Source organism: Myodes glareolus, chromosome 14 (genome assembly GCF_982192425.1).
Source record: "Myodes glareolus chromosome 14, mMyoGla1.1, whole genome shotgun sequence".
NCBI lineage: Eukaryota > Metazoa > Chordata > Mammalia > Rodentia > Cricetidae > Myodes > Myodes glareolus.
In genome coordinates this window covers 23329836-23344570 of record NC_142039.1, presented here as the reverse complement: position 1 = coordinate 23344570, position 14735 = coordinate 23329836, and the positions used below count along the sequence as shown (strand labels likewise).

Below are 14735 nucleotides of genomic sequence, written 5' to 3'. Positions count from 1 at the left end.
ATTTGACCAATTTTTAAATAGACAATTTTTAGAAATATCCCATTGTACCTTTAATTAAATCTTAAGTATATATAATTATATATCTTAAGTATAAATATACCGAGATTGTCACAATTAGCATTTCACTAAGAGTCATAGAGTGTTTTAGAATTTTGGTTGGATATTGCAGGCATGGTATTACTAGGAAGACTGCAGGAAAATTCTCAGGTTTCTTCTCATCAAAACTTTTCTTTAGCCGGATGGTGGTGGCACATATCTTTAATCCCAGCACACGGGAAGCAGAGGCACACGGATTTCTGTTGAGTTCCAGGCCAACCTGGCCTACAGAGAGAGTTTCAGGAGAGCCAGGGCTGTTAACAGAAAACTCTATGGTCTAAGTGAAGAAAGAAAGAAAAGAAAGAATTTTCTTTCTCGTTGTCCTTTTAAAACTGACATCTTGTTGTTCCCTACCCTGACAACTAAAGGTAATATCTATTTGGTTGGAACAGAAAGATTTTAATGAGTTAAGTCTTCACTTAGACCATATGCCTGTAGATATAGCAGTCTATGAGCATAGTGCTCCAAACATTGCCACATGTGGTAAATTGTATCGATTTTTTTTTCAACAAATTTAGACAAGATTATGTGGAGACTTAACAAAACAACCACCTTAGGAATTCATCAAAATTGTCCTGTTGATAGTTTATCTAAATTCTATTTAATACTGTTTAACTCAGTCCTTTTATTATATGAATGAAAAGTCATTGACAAATTTTCTATTGCTTTGTAGAATAAGAGGCAATAAAATGAAGAATAGTTGTCTCCAGCTTTACACAAAGAAGTAGTTAAGGATTGAGGAAGGACTCTTACTAACAAAATCAGTTATTCAGAGTTCATGGGATGTAATTATTACTGTCTCATGGAAAAATTCCAGATGTCAGTGTTTGTATAGTGTAATTGGAAATTGCTGTTTAAGAATAAAAGGTTATTTTTGTCCTTAAAAGTTATTTAATTTCATTAACAGCAAAATTAAGTGCTGTTATTTCTCCAGTGCTCCATTTCTGTATTGATAAATGAGACATTTAAATTTGGGAGTAGGGTGTGTGTGTGTGTGTGTGGTGGTGGTGTCTCTGTGAGTCCAGGTCTATGTGGCCCTGGCTGGCCTACGACTCAGAGATCTGCCTGCCTCTGCCTATCAACACCTCACACATTTAAGATCTAGTAAACTGGTCAATTAATAAAGTATGGAACTCTGTCTGTGATACCTGTTTTTATTTTTTCTTTCTTTTTGAATGTTTGCTTTTTTGAGACAGGTCTTAACTTTATAGCCGGGACCTTGAACTTATTATTTTCCTGATTCAACCTTCTGAGTATTGGAATTAATAGGGGTGTGCCACCACCTGCACCTCATCTGTGATTTTTTTATTTAGGGTTTTTTGTTGTTGTTGGTTTTCTGTTTTTGTTTTGGGACAGGGTTTCTCTGTGTAACAGCCCTAGCTGTTCCGGAACTCGCTCTGTAGACCAAGCTGTCTCTGCCTCCTGAGTGCTGGGATTAAAGGTGTGTGCCGCCACCGCCTGGCATCTGTGAATATTTTTAAAGTAGAAAAAACAGTGAACTGAGGGTTTAACTAAGAAGAATACTCACTTACTGTAAACAAGGGCCTAAGTTCAATACTTTGCACCACAAAAAAGGAAAACATTTGGTGGGGTTGTTTTTCTCTACTGTATGATAATTGCTTATAGATTAAGAGAATTCAAAAAACGGTACAATTATCCTGTGCCTTTTTTCATAATTAATTTTTCTTAATCTGTTTATCTTTTTTTTTGAAATTACTTTTTTTAATCTTTTGTCATTTCAGGTAACTGGAGGTAAAGACAAACAAGAATTATCAGATATACCCGAGACTTCTAATGTTGGGCTCTCTGATGTCGCAAGTGCCCAAAGGAATGGATCTTGTATTCCCAGTGAAGATAAGACCTTCCCGAGCACAAAGATGGTTTCTTGTAATAACTCTGTCACACAAGCCACCTTGACAACAGCCTATGATGGGGCCGGCAGTGAGGCAATGATGTGTCACAAGTCTTTGTTGAGCACCCTTGAGAACAAAGTTGATACTTTTCATCCATCGCTGCTGATAAAAACAGGTGCTGTACAGGATGCTATCCAGTATAGCAGCCCCATCAATAACAAATGTCCACCTTCTGTAGAAAGGACAGATGGTAATGCGGAATATATGATGATTAATCAGGAGCCGGTTACTCTTGCTCTTGAAAAAGCTGCTTGTGTACCAATACATACTTCTGTATGTACAGAAGTAAATACAGCCGACAAACCTACAGGCTTTAATACTGAGCTGGTTAAACAAGTGTCTCCTGCCTTGAATATTCAGTATCCTGTGTCTAAATTGGAAGAGGCACAAACACAGTGCCCTAGGGACATTCATTCTCTTGCCATTTCAGAGTATAGAGAGAGAAAGTGCCTTTCTGCCTCCTCCCTAGAAATGGAAACAGCTCCTGAAAGCCTGTGTCCATTACAAAAAGAGATTCCTCCTCCAACATCAGCTGATGGATTGATAACGGAGGCCCTGCCGTTAGTTAAAAGTTCTAGCTATTCATTAGCCAGTAACAAAACAAAATGCCCACAAGATGCTTCTCTACAGACTCAGAATGGTTTCAGCATGTCTATAAATGAGGTTCTAGAACCATCACAAGTTAAAGTAGTATCATCAACCTCTGCTACCCTGGGAAACAAACTGTCCCTTAACTGTATTCCAGCAATAAGAAATATATCAGATGGCCCCTCAGAAGTATGGATTAATGACAAGAGTAGTCAAAAGCAAGAAAAGACTTTGCAAATACTTAATTCAGTATTTCCCAAACAAGCTGATCTATCTATGAATAGGGAGGAGTTGTCAGGGCACTATTCTGATACTAACCCAGCTTTAACGGCATTACCACCTACAAGCCCCAGGGAGGAAATGGCAGCTGGTGAAATTGAACAATTGCAGAAGACCCCAGTGTCAAATTTAGGATTGCAGAGTAGAACTGAAGAAGAGGTTGGACCAGAAGTACAGGTCCTCATAAAAAACAAAACAATAAATTCAGCTAGCTATATCTCAGTGTATGCTGTGGAACCCAGAGAACCATTAAAAGAGACACAAAGCAATGATTTAAAGCCAGGTACATTAATACTTTCTAAAGAAAATTGTGCCCCTAAGGTGACAGAGGAAATTAATGTTACCTCAGACTTTCCCTTTGGTCCTCTAATAGAAGAAGTATCACCAGCTTCTAGTCCTGATCCCATACTACAAACTGAAGAAACACAACCCATTCCATGCTTAAAACTTCATGGTACACAGTCTGAGAAAAGTAGCGAGTTCTCCCAGATTAAGTCAGGAGATTTAACTAAAGCAGGAAAAGAAAATTCTTTTGTTGGTCCTAAAATTTCAATGGGACAAGATAAGTTAACTCAAGTACAAGTGCAGCTCTCTGCAGAAATGCCATGGGTACTAACCAGTGCAGGAATAGAAGGCAGAGTAACTGTACCTGGTGAAGTAGCTGAGTTCAGTGTCCCAAATGAGCAGAATGAGAGTTTCTCTTTTTCAGAGAAGGTACAGTGCCATGATACAGAATTAAACAAGCCTACCTCACCCCCTAAATATGGAGGTAACTTCAAGCCTCTTGAAAAACTCTTAAAATCAGGGAAATCATTGCAGGCAATTTGTATGGAGAACAGAAATCTGGGCATAAAGCCTTTTGCCTTGGAGTCCGGTGTACCCTTATGTAGTACTAGAAAAATTGTTGAAAATAAGTCTTTGGCAGACACATTGGTTTCCATCTCCAGTGTAAGTGAAATAGTGAATATGTCATTAAAGCAGACTGGCTCTAAAAACAGTGAGAAAAATAGCTCTGACAGTGATTTAAAACCAGAGGCTGATACGAATATGCAGCCTGGGTCTGTGAACTCTGCCTCCATTGACAAAACTGATGTTGTACAGCCATACATCCACCCAGAAATCTCAGAGTTTGTTTCTTCCTGTGACAGGGCTCAGTGCACCTATTACACAAAACCAGTAAGTGTAGAGCCAGGGTTTCAAACACAGGAAATACCAGTAGTTAGAATGGCCAGTTTACTTCAAAATATTGGAACTGAATTACATGAAGAAATGATGGATCTCAGTGCTGTTGGCCTTCACTCTCATTCCACATCTACAAAAGGTGAACAAAAAGCAATCCATGTGATGCAGGACACATCAAAATGTGAAGAAAAAAAGCCCTTGAATGATGGAGTTTTCTCCCACAATGTTCATTCTTACCAAAATACAGCAGACATAAGTAAAAGTATCAGTGAAGAGCCTTCTGCTTCCTTTGTCCCAGAATCCCTTGACTCTGTTTGTGACATCTACAAAGAACATACTGTCAGTGAAAACCCTAATATGGGACATAAAACCAAGGCAGATTCTAAAGCATCGAGCAGGAATACAGAGATAAGTGTGAATGCTTCCATGTGCTATGGACCACTTTCTGGAGATACTGACCCCGATTCTCTAGATTGTAGAAACTGCAAATTAGATGTAGAGAATTTGTGTACTTTGGAAGGTAGTCATGCAAGCCACGAAGATGCTATAAAAGATAGTAGTGATTCTTTCACAGGCTTAAACAACAGTGACACTTGGGTCTACTCCAGCAAAATTTCAGAGCTGGAGACACATGTTCCACCCAGAAGCTGGGACACAGAATCGTGTCCTATCTCAACAAGTGATAAGTGTATGCCACGCTACATCCAGATCCCAGATTCCAATGGTATCTCCAGGACTTATGCTAACTTTACTATAACAAAAGAGTCCAAAGATACCACAAGAACATTGCATAGCCTGAAGAGGCATCGGAATTTCACTGCAAATTGGAATAGCCTTAGCTCCTGGACTAGCGCTTGGCATGTGACAGATGACCTCACGCAGAATACTTTAGACCTGGAGTACTTGCGTTTTGATCATAAGCTAAAACAAATACTAAAGAAGGGGGATTCTCAGCAATCTTCCCTTTCCACCAACATCTTCCCTAAGGAGTCACTTATCCGAATCTCAGTTGAAGCATGCCCTTCAACACAAACATCTGATGCTTCACTTCTGCATCTTCCACCTAAGAGCAGAAGCCCCATCCTGGTAACAGTTGTACACTCAGACACCGGGCCACAAAGTCATCGTAGAAGAGAACACTCACCCAGCAATCTAGACAGTTCCTCTTTTTGGAAGGAGAAACATAGTCAAAGTAGAAATCCTGAAAGAAATCAGATTATTCCAGTACATCTCAATAAACTGAAATACAACAGTACTTTGAAAGAAGCTAGAAGTGATATTTCACTTATTCTAAATGAATATGCTGAATTTAATAAAGTTATGATGAATAGCAACCAAACTGTTTCCCAAGATAGAGAGTTAGATGTAGCTTCTGCAGAAGCTTGTCCACAGGAGACATGTCAGCCAAGACAGTCGGTATCCTACAAAGATGTGATCACGGACTTGTGTGCCACTCTGCATATCAAACTAAAAGGAGTTATGAGGGAGGCTTGTAAGAGCCCTTTCAGGTTCTACCTCGTTGAAACAGAAGATAAGTCATTCTTCCTAAGAACAAAGGTAAAGTATCAGCTTACTCTATATTTCGTTATATTCTGATTTTTAGTTTAATAGTAATAAAATTTTATGCTTAAAAAGATGGTATGGGATGTGATATTTAGCTTTTAATCTTTAGTTTTTGTATACTTCGTGGCAGGTGTTATCAGTTACTCGGATGGAACATAAATTCTAAGAGGACAAAAATGAAAAGCTAATGGTGAATCAAGACAAATGCTGCCCTCCCCCAAGTTAGGCTTTTACTATGATTACATCTATTTTCAATGACCACATTCTTAGCATTCTTTTTTAAAGAAAAATTATATTCCAGGGTAGGGGAGATGGCTCAGTTAGTCAAGTACTGACCATACAAGCATGAAAGCCTGAGCACAGCACTCATACAAAAAAAATACTTGTGGCCTGTAATCTAAACACTGGGGAGACAAAGACTGGCAAATCCTTGGGACTTGCTGTTCAGTCATTCTAGCTGAATAGGTTAGTTCTAGCTTTGGTGAGAGCCCCTATATCAAAGTGGTGGAGCTCAATAGTAGACACTTGATATCAATTCTGGCCCCCATGTTCATACATAAAAACACACCAAAATGTCTTTTTCATTGGTGTATAGAATAGAGGAAAATGGGTAATGGTAACTTATAAAATGAAGGCATGTCTACCATTTAACATTTTGTGAAAAATAATTTTTGTACTAATTCAGACACATCATACAAAGGGCTTAGTGTTGCAGAGATAAAAGCATGAGGGGTGCCAAAAGACAAGGTATATATGGGACACAGGGATCAGAAGGAACAAGAGCTAAGCAGGGGGAAGACCTGATTAATACTACTGAGCATAAAGTATACTGCCAAGAGATGAGTTGGGAGACATTATGAGCCATCCTAGGAAGGGGCTCAACTATAAAGATACCATATTTAGACTTCATCCTGCGGTTACTGGAAAGACTCATAATATTCTTAAAAATAAATAGCAGGGATTGAAGAAGTGGCCCAGCAGTTAATACCTACCGTTCTTACAGAGGACTTGGAATGAGTTTCCAGCACTTAAGACAGTGTCTCATGACTGTTCATAGGCATCATCTTGTTTCTTTATTGAGTGTATTAAAAAAAATATTGACAGTATTTTACCATGTGGCCACTGTTTTTAATACAAAGTGCATGTTTGTACTAAGGTTACAACTTCTAATTGAACATACACTAAAATAAACATAATGTGCATTCAAGAGCACAATGTTTGTTGGGTGTGGTGGCTGGCACCTGTAATTCCAGCACTTGGATGGCTGAGATGCGTGAATCCCAAACGGTTTGAAGCCAGTGAAGTTACAGAGTGAGATCCTGTCTAAAGAAAACAAAAAACAGTACATGTTTTTTAAGCCTTGGAAACATCCTGAATAATTCTGGCAAGCCCTGAACTATTCTTTAGTGATGGGATATAGACCTGTTTGTAAGATGAGAAGGATCTGCAAACAGTGACAGCTCAATCTTCAGTATTTCAATTGATTCTTTCCTAAAAGAATTTCTTCTTAAATTATGCCGTCCTTTTGAGTGCTGGTGGGATAGTCAGAAGTTCATCTGTTTGGGTATTCAAGGCAGACAATGTAATACATTATAAAGACAATAAATGTTCTGAGTGGAGTATAATTGGGTATGCAATAGCAAGCCATAATCCTTCATGAAGAAGGATCACATAAGAGTCACAAGGGACCAGCGGTAGTGGCACACACCTTTAGTCCCAACACTTGGGAAGCAGAGACAGACAGATAGCTGAGCCCAAGACCAACCTCGTCTACAGAGTGAGTTTCAGGACAACCAGCACAACACAGAGAAACCTTTTGGGGGGGGGGGAACAGACATAAACCAAAGAGTCATAAGAAAGATTGGATTTAGAAAAATCTGTGATGCACATTCACCTTCCCAATGAAGCTGCACAAGGAGGTGCTCTGAGGGAAGGTCAGAACATGCAGTTCCTTATCAACATACAGTTTATGTTATATGGATAGCCAAGGAACAGTTCTTCAGATTGGTTCCCATTCGTGATAAAGAAATGCACTGGTATGTTGCTAAAGTTCTAGCTACATATGACATTATAGAAACAGCCAGCAACCCTGTCTTGTCTCCCTTGAAAGTGAAACTTAATTTATGCAAATTAGTTTAGACTTTTTAAAATCAGCCTTTGGTATTTTGTAGTCATACACTGCTTCATCTTCAAAATAAACTTCTTGGGGGCTGTAGAGATGGCCCAGTAAGAGAAGGCACCTGCCACCAAGCCTGACAACCCTAAATTTGATCCTTCCAGGACCACATGATAGGAAAAAACCAAATCCTGAAAGTTATCCCTTGACCAGGGCATGTGTGTGTACCTACTTATATACATACACACTAATTTTATAACTAAAAATAAAGCTTAAATCCAGTTTATAGTAATATGTGCATGTGTTTATTTAGTAGTAAAACCAGTAGCTATGTTGCCTTACAAATAGGATTTGCTTTTTAGATGTGTTGTTAAATATTTTTGTTTGCTTCATTTGAGATGTGCAGCTAAGTAGCGGTACAATGATCCTTCATCAATCTCCCAAGTGCCAAGATTGTATGCACTACCAGGCCTATCTGGTGGCATCTTTTTAGTATAAAAATAGTTGTACCTTGGTAGGCGTGGTGGTACACGCCTTTAATCCCAGTACTTGAGAAGCATAGGCAGCTGGATCTTTGTGAATTTGAAGCCAACTTGGTCTATGTAGTGCATTTCAGGGCATTCCAGCCAGGGTTTTACAGAGATCTTGTGTCAAAAGAAAGAAAAAGAAAGAAAGAAAAAGAAAGGTTCTGTACAAGTATCCTTTTTTAGTAATAGCTGTTTGTAAATCTTTCAGAGCATTCTAAAGAAAGGAGGCCATACAGAAGCGGAACTTCTGGATTTCTGTCAAGCTTTTCACAGAGAGACTGAGACACTATTAGTTATCATCAAAAATGAAGACATAATATCACATTTGCATCAAGTAAGATTGGAATCTCACAGTAAAAAGAAATATATTCTAGGCACTGAAATTGTTCTGTATTGTGATTCATTGCTGCTATTCTGTACATTCTATGTAGGGGAGTAGCTGACACATACTTCCATTGGACCTTTACTGGGAAGATAGTGGGGGAAGGTACAGTGTGGCATACTCATTTAGAATCACCCAGGTGTCTGTAGGGCAGGTTGATGTCATGTTAACTGAGGGAGAACTATGAAAAAATGTGAGCCAGTGCTAAATTTTCTCACTTGAAGAAATCTTTATTACTTGATGTCTGACTATTAAGAAAATCATGCTTTAAAAGGACTTAGATTGGCTAGTTGATAAGAAACAATTGCTTGTCACAAGAAGCGACTTGTGGACACAGGATAGTGACATGAGCTTGGTGGTATTGGCACCACTAGGTGAGCTGGAAACAGAATGAGTTTGTGTGAATTAACCCTTTATAGGTACCCTGAAATTCAGACATGTTCTTTAATGAACTATCTATAGCGCTGCTTTTCATTAATTTTGATGAGCTAATGGCTACTCATAAGGTGAGAACTGCTCTACGTGTATGGCAGCATTGTCAGTTAGTGATTCTGGCTGAAGTATTTACAGCTGCTCATGGTCCTTGAAATCTTTGAGAATGTTAAATATGCCTATATGTGTCTTTCTTCATGGAAGTCCTTTTATGTCTAACAGATTCCTTCTCTGCTGAAGCTGAAGCATTTCCCCAGTGTCATTTTTGCCGGGGTGGACACCCCTGAAGACATTCTGAATGATACCTACCAAGAGCTGTTTCGCTCAGGCGGCTTTGTGGTATCGGATGATGACATACTAGAAAATTTAACATTAGGTTGGTCTTTAACTTTGAAATCTAGGCATGTCAATTTCTCCTTACCCAGTGACACGAATACTGTTTCATCAAAAAGAAATTATCAACTCTAAAGAAATTATTTACCATATATTGAAGGCTTACTTTGTGCCAATTGCACCAAATCCTTTTAGTGTAGTCATTCTTAACACTTGGCAGATCAGCACTATTTTAGGGCTTTGTTGTTTTGTTTTGTTTTTTTAAGAATCAGTTCTCCATTTCTAATGGCACAAGGCCCAATATCTTAATATTAACAATTTTTTTTAAATGGCTTCCTGACCAGGCAGTGGTGGTACACACCTTTAATCCTAGCACTTGGGAGTCAGAGGCAGGTGGATCTCTGTGAGTTCGAGGCCAGCCTGGTCTACAAAGCAAGTTCTAGGACAGGCTCCAAAGCTACACAGAAAAACCCTGTCTCAAAAAACCAGAAAAAAAAGAAAAATGCCTTTCAAGTCATCCTGGTTAATACCTTGAACAGTCTAATGTAGAATTTACTTTTTAAACCTGCCTTAACTCTGATCACATCAGAATAATTTGAATACCATTTCTCAATCAGTTTACCTTCATCAGCATAAATTATTAGGTTAATAAAAATACATAACTTTTCTACTGCACTGGACTACTGCTTATGTCTGTCATGTGGCTGTTTCAGAGCTTTAGCATGTGTCCTTTCACAGTTGTTTCCCAATATAGTGTGACTGGGTAGAACTGGTTTGAGGAGTCTCACAGGTTATGTGTTTCTGAGGCTGGACATGGAAGAGGTGGAGACAGGGGTCTGATTGTTCCTAAGTGACAACTAATGGACCTTGCACGAATAAAAACTAAGACACATCTTCTCTTTGCTGAACTTACTCTATAGTTCAACTGAAGGAAATTGTCAAAATCCTGGAAAAACTAAATGAAAATGGAAGATGGAAGTGGCTGCTTCACTACAGAGAGAATAAAAAGCTCAAGGAAGATGTCAGGTATGTACATGTGGAGAAAGGTGCAAATACCCTAGTCCCAGTTTTCCATGTGCCTTAGTGTAACTCAAGCACCACAGCTACAAGAATGGTGTCAGAGTGAATATTAAAGCTTGGCTTCCTAAGACTTAGGTCTGCAGGGTAGCTTTGGGATTTGTTTTTTGTAATAGGGCATCCAGTGAGAGCTGTATTTACAGCAACATCAACAGCTAAGTCAGGCTCTGCTGCCATATGCAGAAATATGGTGAAATGTGAGCTTGGTGCTGGTGCTTTTTTGGATATTGATTCTTATTTTGAGTTTTCAGGGTATTGGATTTAAACAGTAGACAGGTTGCCGTAAATCTAAAGCAGTGATTTGTTGTTTTGATTGCTTTTAGAAAGTTTTTTGCAGCCCAGTGTTCCTTCCTCTTCTCAGTCCCTTCCCACCCCCCACTCCCAACACACACATCCTCTCTTCAGAAAAGTGCAGGCCTTCGAACCCAGGCATATCAAGTTAAAGCAGTGATTTGTGTATGTGTTTGTGTGGGTTACACACTTGTTTGCACAGAGCTTGGCAGTCTGTCAGGTGTTTTCTATCACTGCCCATCTTATTTTTTAAGAGACGGTCTCACTGAATCTTTAACTCATGGATTGAACTTGGCTGGTTGGCTGGCCAGTGAGCCTGCCCTCACCTCCCACCAGTGTTGGAGTTGCAGATGTGTGCACCACACCTGGCTTTTTACATGGATGCTAGGGGTCTAAACTCAAGTCTTCATGCATGCCCAGCAGGTACTTTACTGACCACACCACATCCCCAGCATCAAAGCAGGGATTTTTTAAAAAAAGAAAATTACTTGATTTGGCTCAAGAGCTTGGAGTCTATAAGAGTTTCTCCACATTCAAAGTGTGAATCCAAGTTCTCTGGGAACAGTAGGAAACTAGTTAAGTAGATTGAGAAAGATAAAATGGATAAGGCATTGTTAAAAAGGCACCAGGTACTAGATACTTTAAAAGGAACGGTCTCATTCACACTTGACACAGTAATACCAAGAAAACAAGCCTGAACATGAGAAAATTATTAGTTTTGAAACTGACCATCCATTCCAGACTTTGAGCGCTAAATTATTGAATACTTTTAACATTGCTTTCTTCAGACACTAGGAGCAAGTATATTGTGTGACATTAAAGACATTACAGACTGTAGACATTAAAGACATTACAGACTGTAGACATTAAAGACAGTACAGACTGTAGAAATAGCAGTTAGCAGCACTTGCTGCTCCATCAAGAGTTTGGATATTAGCACCTGTATTCGGTGACTCACAACCATCTGTAACTCTAGCCCCAAAGGATTCAGTGCCCTGTTCTGGCCTCTATGGGCACCTGCACATCCATGTCACTTACATTGACATGCAGTTGCATACAGACACATAGATTATAGACAGAATAAAATTTCAGGTTTTTCCTTGGGGCAGGAGCTAGCCAAGAGAAGGCCTGCTAACAAGGTAGGGATAGTGAACCAAGCATACCTGACTGGAGGGTATGGTCAGGAACTCATAGAAGATCTTGCTAACCAGCTTTTTGAAAGATGGTGTGTTGGTGTTTTGCCTGCATGTATGTACCATATGCATGCAGTGCCCCTGGAAGCCAGAAGAGGGCATCAGATTCCCTCAAAGGTAGGAATCACCATATGGGTGCTGGATCAGACCAGTGCTCTTAATAGCAAAGCTCTTCATCCCCTGCTAACCAGCATTTTAGAGGAAAGGTTTAACAGCAATAATAATCATGTATTAAAGCTATCAGGTACACACCTATAGGTAAATAAATTTAAAGAACTAAAGAGATTTTTCTCTAGGAGAAGAAAAAAGAGAAAGTAAGATATTATAGAGGTAAAAAAATTAAGAAAAGTCTGGCTACTGCTTAGTTTCACTGAGATTGATAATCTGACCACAAAATTTAAGTATGAAACATAAATTAGATTAGACCAGTTGCTGTCAGGTATGGCAGCAGAGTCTAATCCCAGGACTAAGTGCAAAAACAGAAGGAAATCTCTGGATGACAGTAATTAATAAGCCAATTTGAACTATGGAGCAAGACCTTTCCATCACCCCTAAGGAAGATTTGTTGGTTTACATATAATTAGTGATCCAATTATAAGATCAGTGAGAAAGCATAGTTGCAATTGTGTAACTGCCTGAGAACTTTGAAGGACCTCTAGTTACTGGTTGAAGTGGCAGTAACTACATGGGTTTCATTCTGAGGCCCAAGGTTACAGTCTATATTTTCAAAGGAGTTCATTATTGTTGTAAAGTTTAGAGGCAACTAATCAGAGCAGTGCATACATATTGGCCATTTTGCCATGAAAAAGAACATCAAGAAAAAAGGGGCAGGCTTTTTGACCAAGTGTTGTTTTAATACAAGCAGCTAAAACTGAAAGCAAAGAGCTAGAGAGATGAAGTTCAATTCCCAGCACCCACATTGGGTGGCTCACAACTGCCCATAACTCCACATTCAGAGTCTCAGACACTCTTTTGGACTCTTAGGGTGCATATTCTTTTACAGATACACAATTTAAAATCTTTTTCTTTTCAATGAAAGCAAGAAAAGCTACTAACATTCCTTTGTCTTTTCCAGGGTAGATTCAATCGCGCATAAAAAGAACTTAATTCTGAAATCATACCAGAGTGTAAATATCATTGAATTGCTTCATTATCACAACTGTGACTCTCCATCACCAACAAAAGCTGAAATTTTGAAATGCTTGCTAAACCTGCAAATTCAGCATATCAGTGCCAGGTTTGCTGTCTTCCTAACAGGTAAATTTAATCTGAGTTCTAATCTTCATTTCTCAGTTAATGCTAAAACAGGACAGCTCTAGAACTATCGTTCCTAAGTAGTTATTGAATGCCTTAGATACATATGGAATTACCCACAGATACCCAGAACCAGAGGATAATAGTCCTCTAATATTATCGGGTCCTACAAAGTACATGTTTCTTTTTCACATTTTCCGTGAGCCCTATTTACTAAAACCAGTAGTTTTCCATTATGCCCCTTTCCTCCTCATTCTACTACCATATGTCTTAGTGTTTCTCATTCTAGTGAATTCTGCTACTTAGAAAAAAATGGGAATACTGGCTTTTTGTCACAGTTTTTCTTCTTTTACAGACAAGCCCATGGCATCCCCAGAAGTCTTTGAAAATAGTGGAATCCTTGTTACAGATGTAAACTACTTCACTGAAAATATACAAAATATAGCAGCTCCATTTAGGAGTAGCTATTGGTAAGGACTTTTTGTAAAACTTCCAGAGTAAGCTGTAATTACTGGCAGCAGACACTGCCATTGAGGAAAAGAATGTTTAAAATGGCTCTTTAAATTCAAATGGGATACACTTGGGGGGGGGGGGAGGAGAGGTTCGGGTCTCTGTAGCTCTGGAGCCTGTCCTGGAATTACTAGCTCTTATACTGGCTTCAAACTCAAGAGATTCACCTGTCTCTGCCTCCTGCTGGGATTAAAGGCGCACTTCAATTTACTTGCAGCCAGCCTGGGTTGACAGGGGAGATAGTAAAATGAATGTATAGTTGTCCCAGTTATGAGTATTTCTTAGTCATTTATCATACCAATTTTGTGTTTCTACAGGTGATTAAACTACGTTTTGGAGTTGAGGGTAGGCATGGAAGACGCCAACAATAAATTAGTATTTTCCTGTGTCTGAAAAACTTCAAATACATACAAACAATCCTCATTTGAAAAAAAATCCATGTTTTCATTTTTATACTTTGCTAGAATGTCTCATCAGACCATAGTTGCCATTAGCTTTGGGTTACAATGTTTAGTAAAATTTTCATTCTAAATATAATGCCTTCAAAACTATTGAGCTTAATATTAAAATTGAGACCTTCACATGTTTACCTAGCAAAAGTAAAGTCTATTTTAACAAATAGCCATTTTCACGTGTGGTTAGAGGCTTATGAAGTGCATGTTTCAGAGGTTTTACCACATTGTAAAAAAAAGTATAATCTGTAATGGTTTTGTTTGCTATTGCCTAAGAAACACTACAAAGAGAAAAATCATCTTTTTCGTAAATGACAAATTTGTACACTTTTCCACTTGGGTTTTTTTTAAATGCTGCACTACAAAAAAAATCAATCTGAGGAAGAAATTATTTATGATATTAGAACTTTCTTAAGTCTTTAAAATACACACAAGAAGAAACCATTTGTATACTATCTATTTGGAACAAAGGATTTTATACATAGTTTGGGGTTGGGTTGGTTTTTTTTTATTTTTTTTTTTAAATAAAGAATTAAAATGCAGTTGT

At 38.6% G+C, this 14735-nt stretch overlaps 1 protein-coding gene across 3 annotated transcripts in view; it reads left to right on the top strand.

Moving 5' to 3' along the window:
- Tasor2 (transcription activation suppressor family member 2) overlaps positions 1-14730 on the top strand; it is a 43611-nt gene extending 28881 nt beyond the window's left edge. For 2 of the 3 annotated variants that reach the window (XM_048460826.3, XM_048460825.3), the window contains exons 14-20: positions 1839-5615; positions 8473-8598; positions 9301-9454; positions 10332-10437; positions 13048-13229; positions 13582-13696; positions 14054-14730. In XM_048460826.3, the coding sequence (XP_048316783.3) occupies positions 1839-5615; positions 8473-8598; positions 9301-9454; positions 10332-10437; positions 13048-13229; positions 13582-13696; positions 14054-14057 (4464 nt within the window). In that variant the 3' untranslated portion in view covers positions 14058-14730. Of the gene's footprint in view, positions 1-1838; positions 5616-8472; positions 8599-9300; positions 9455-10331; positions 10438-13047; positions 13230-13581; positions 13701-14053 lie in introns of those variants that run through there. The other variant, XM_048460828.3, reaches the window with a different exon arrangement.
- Positions 14731-14735: the final 5 nt, after the last annotated feature.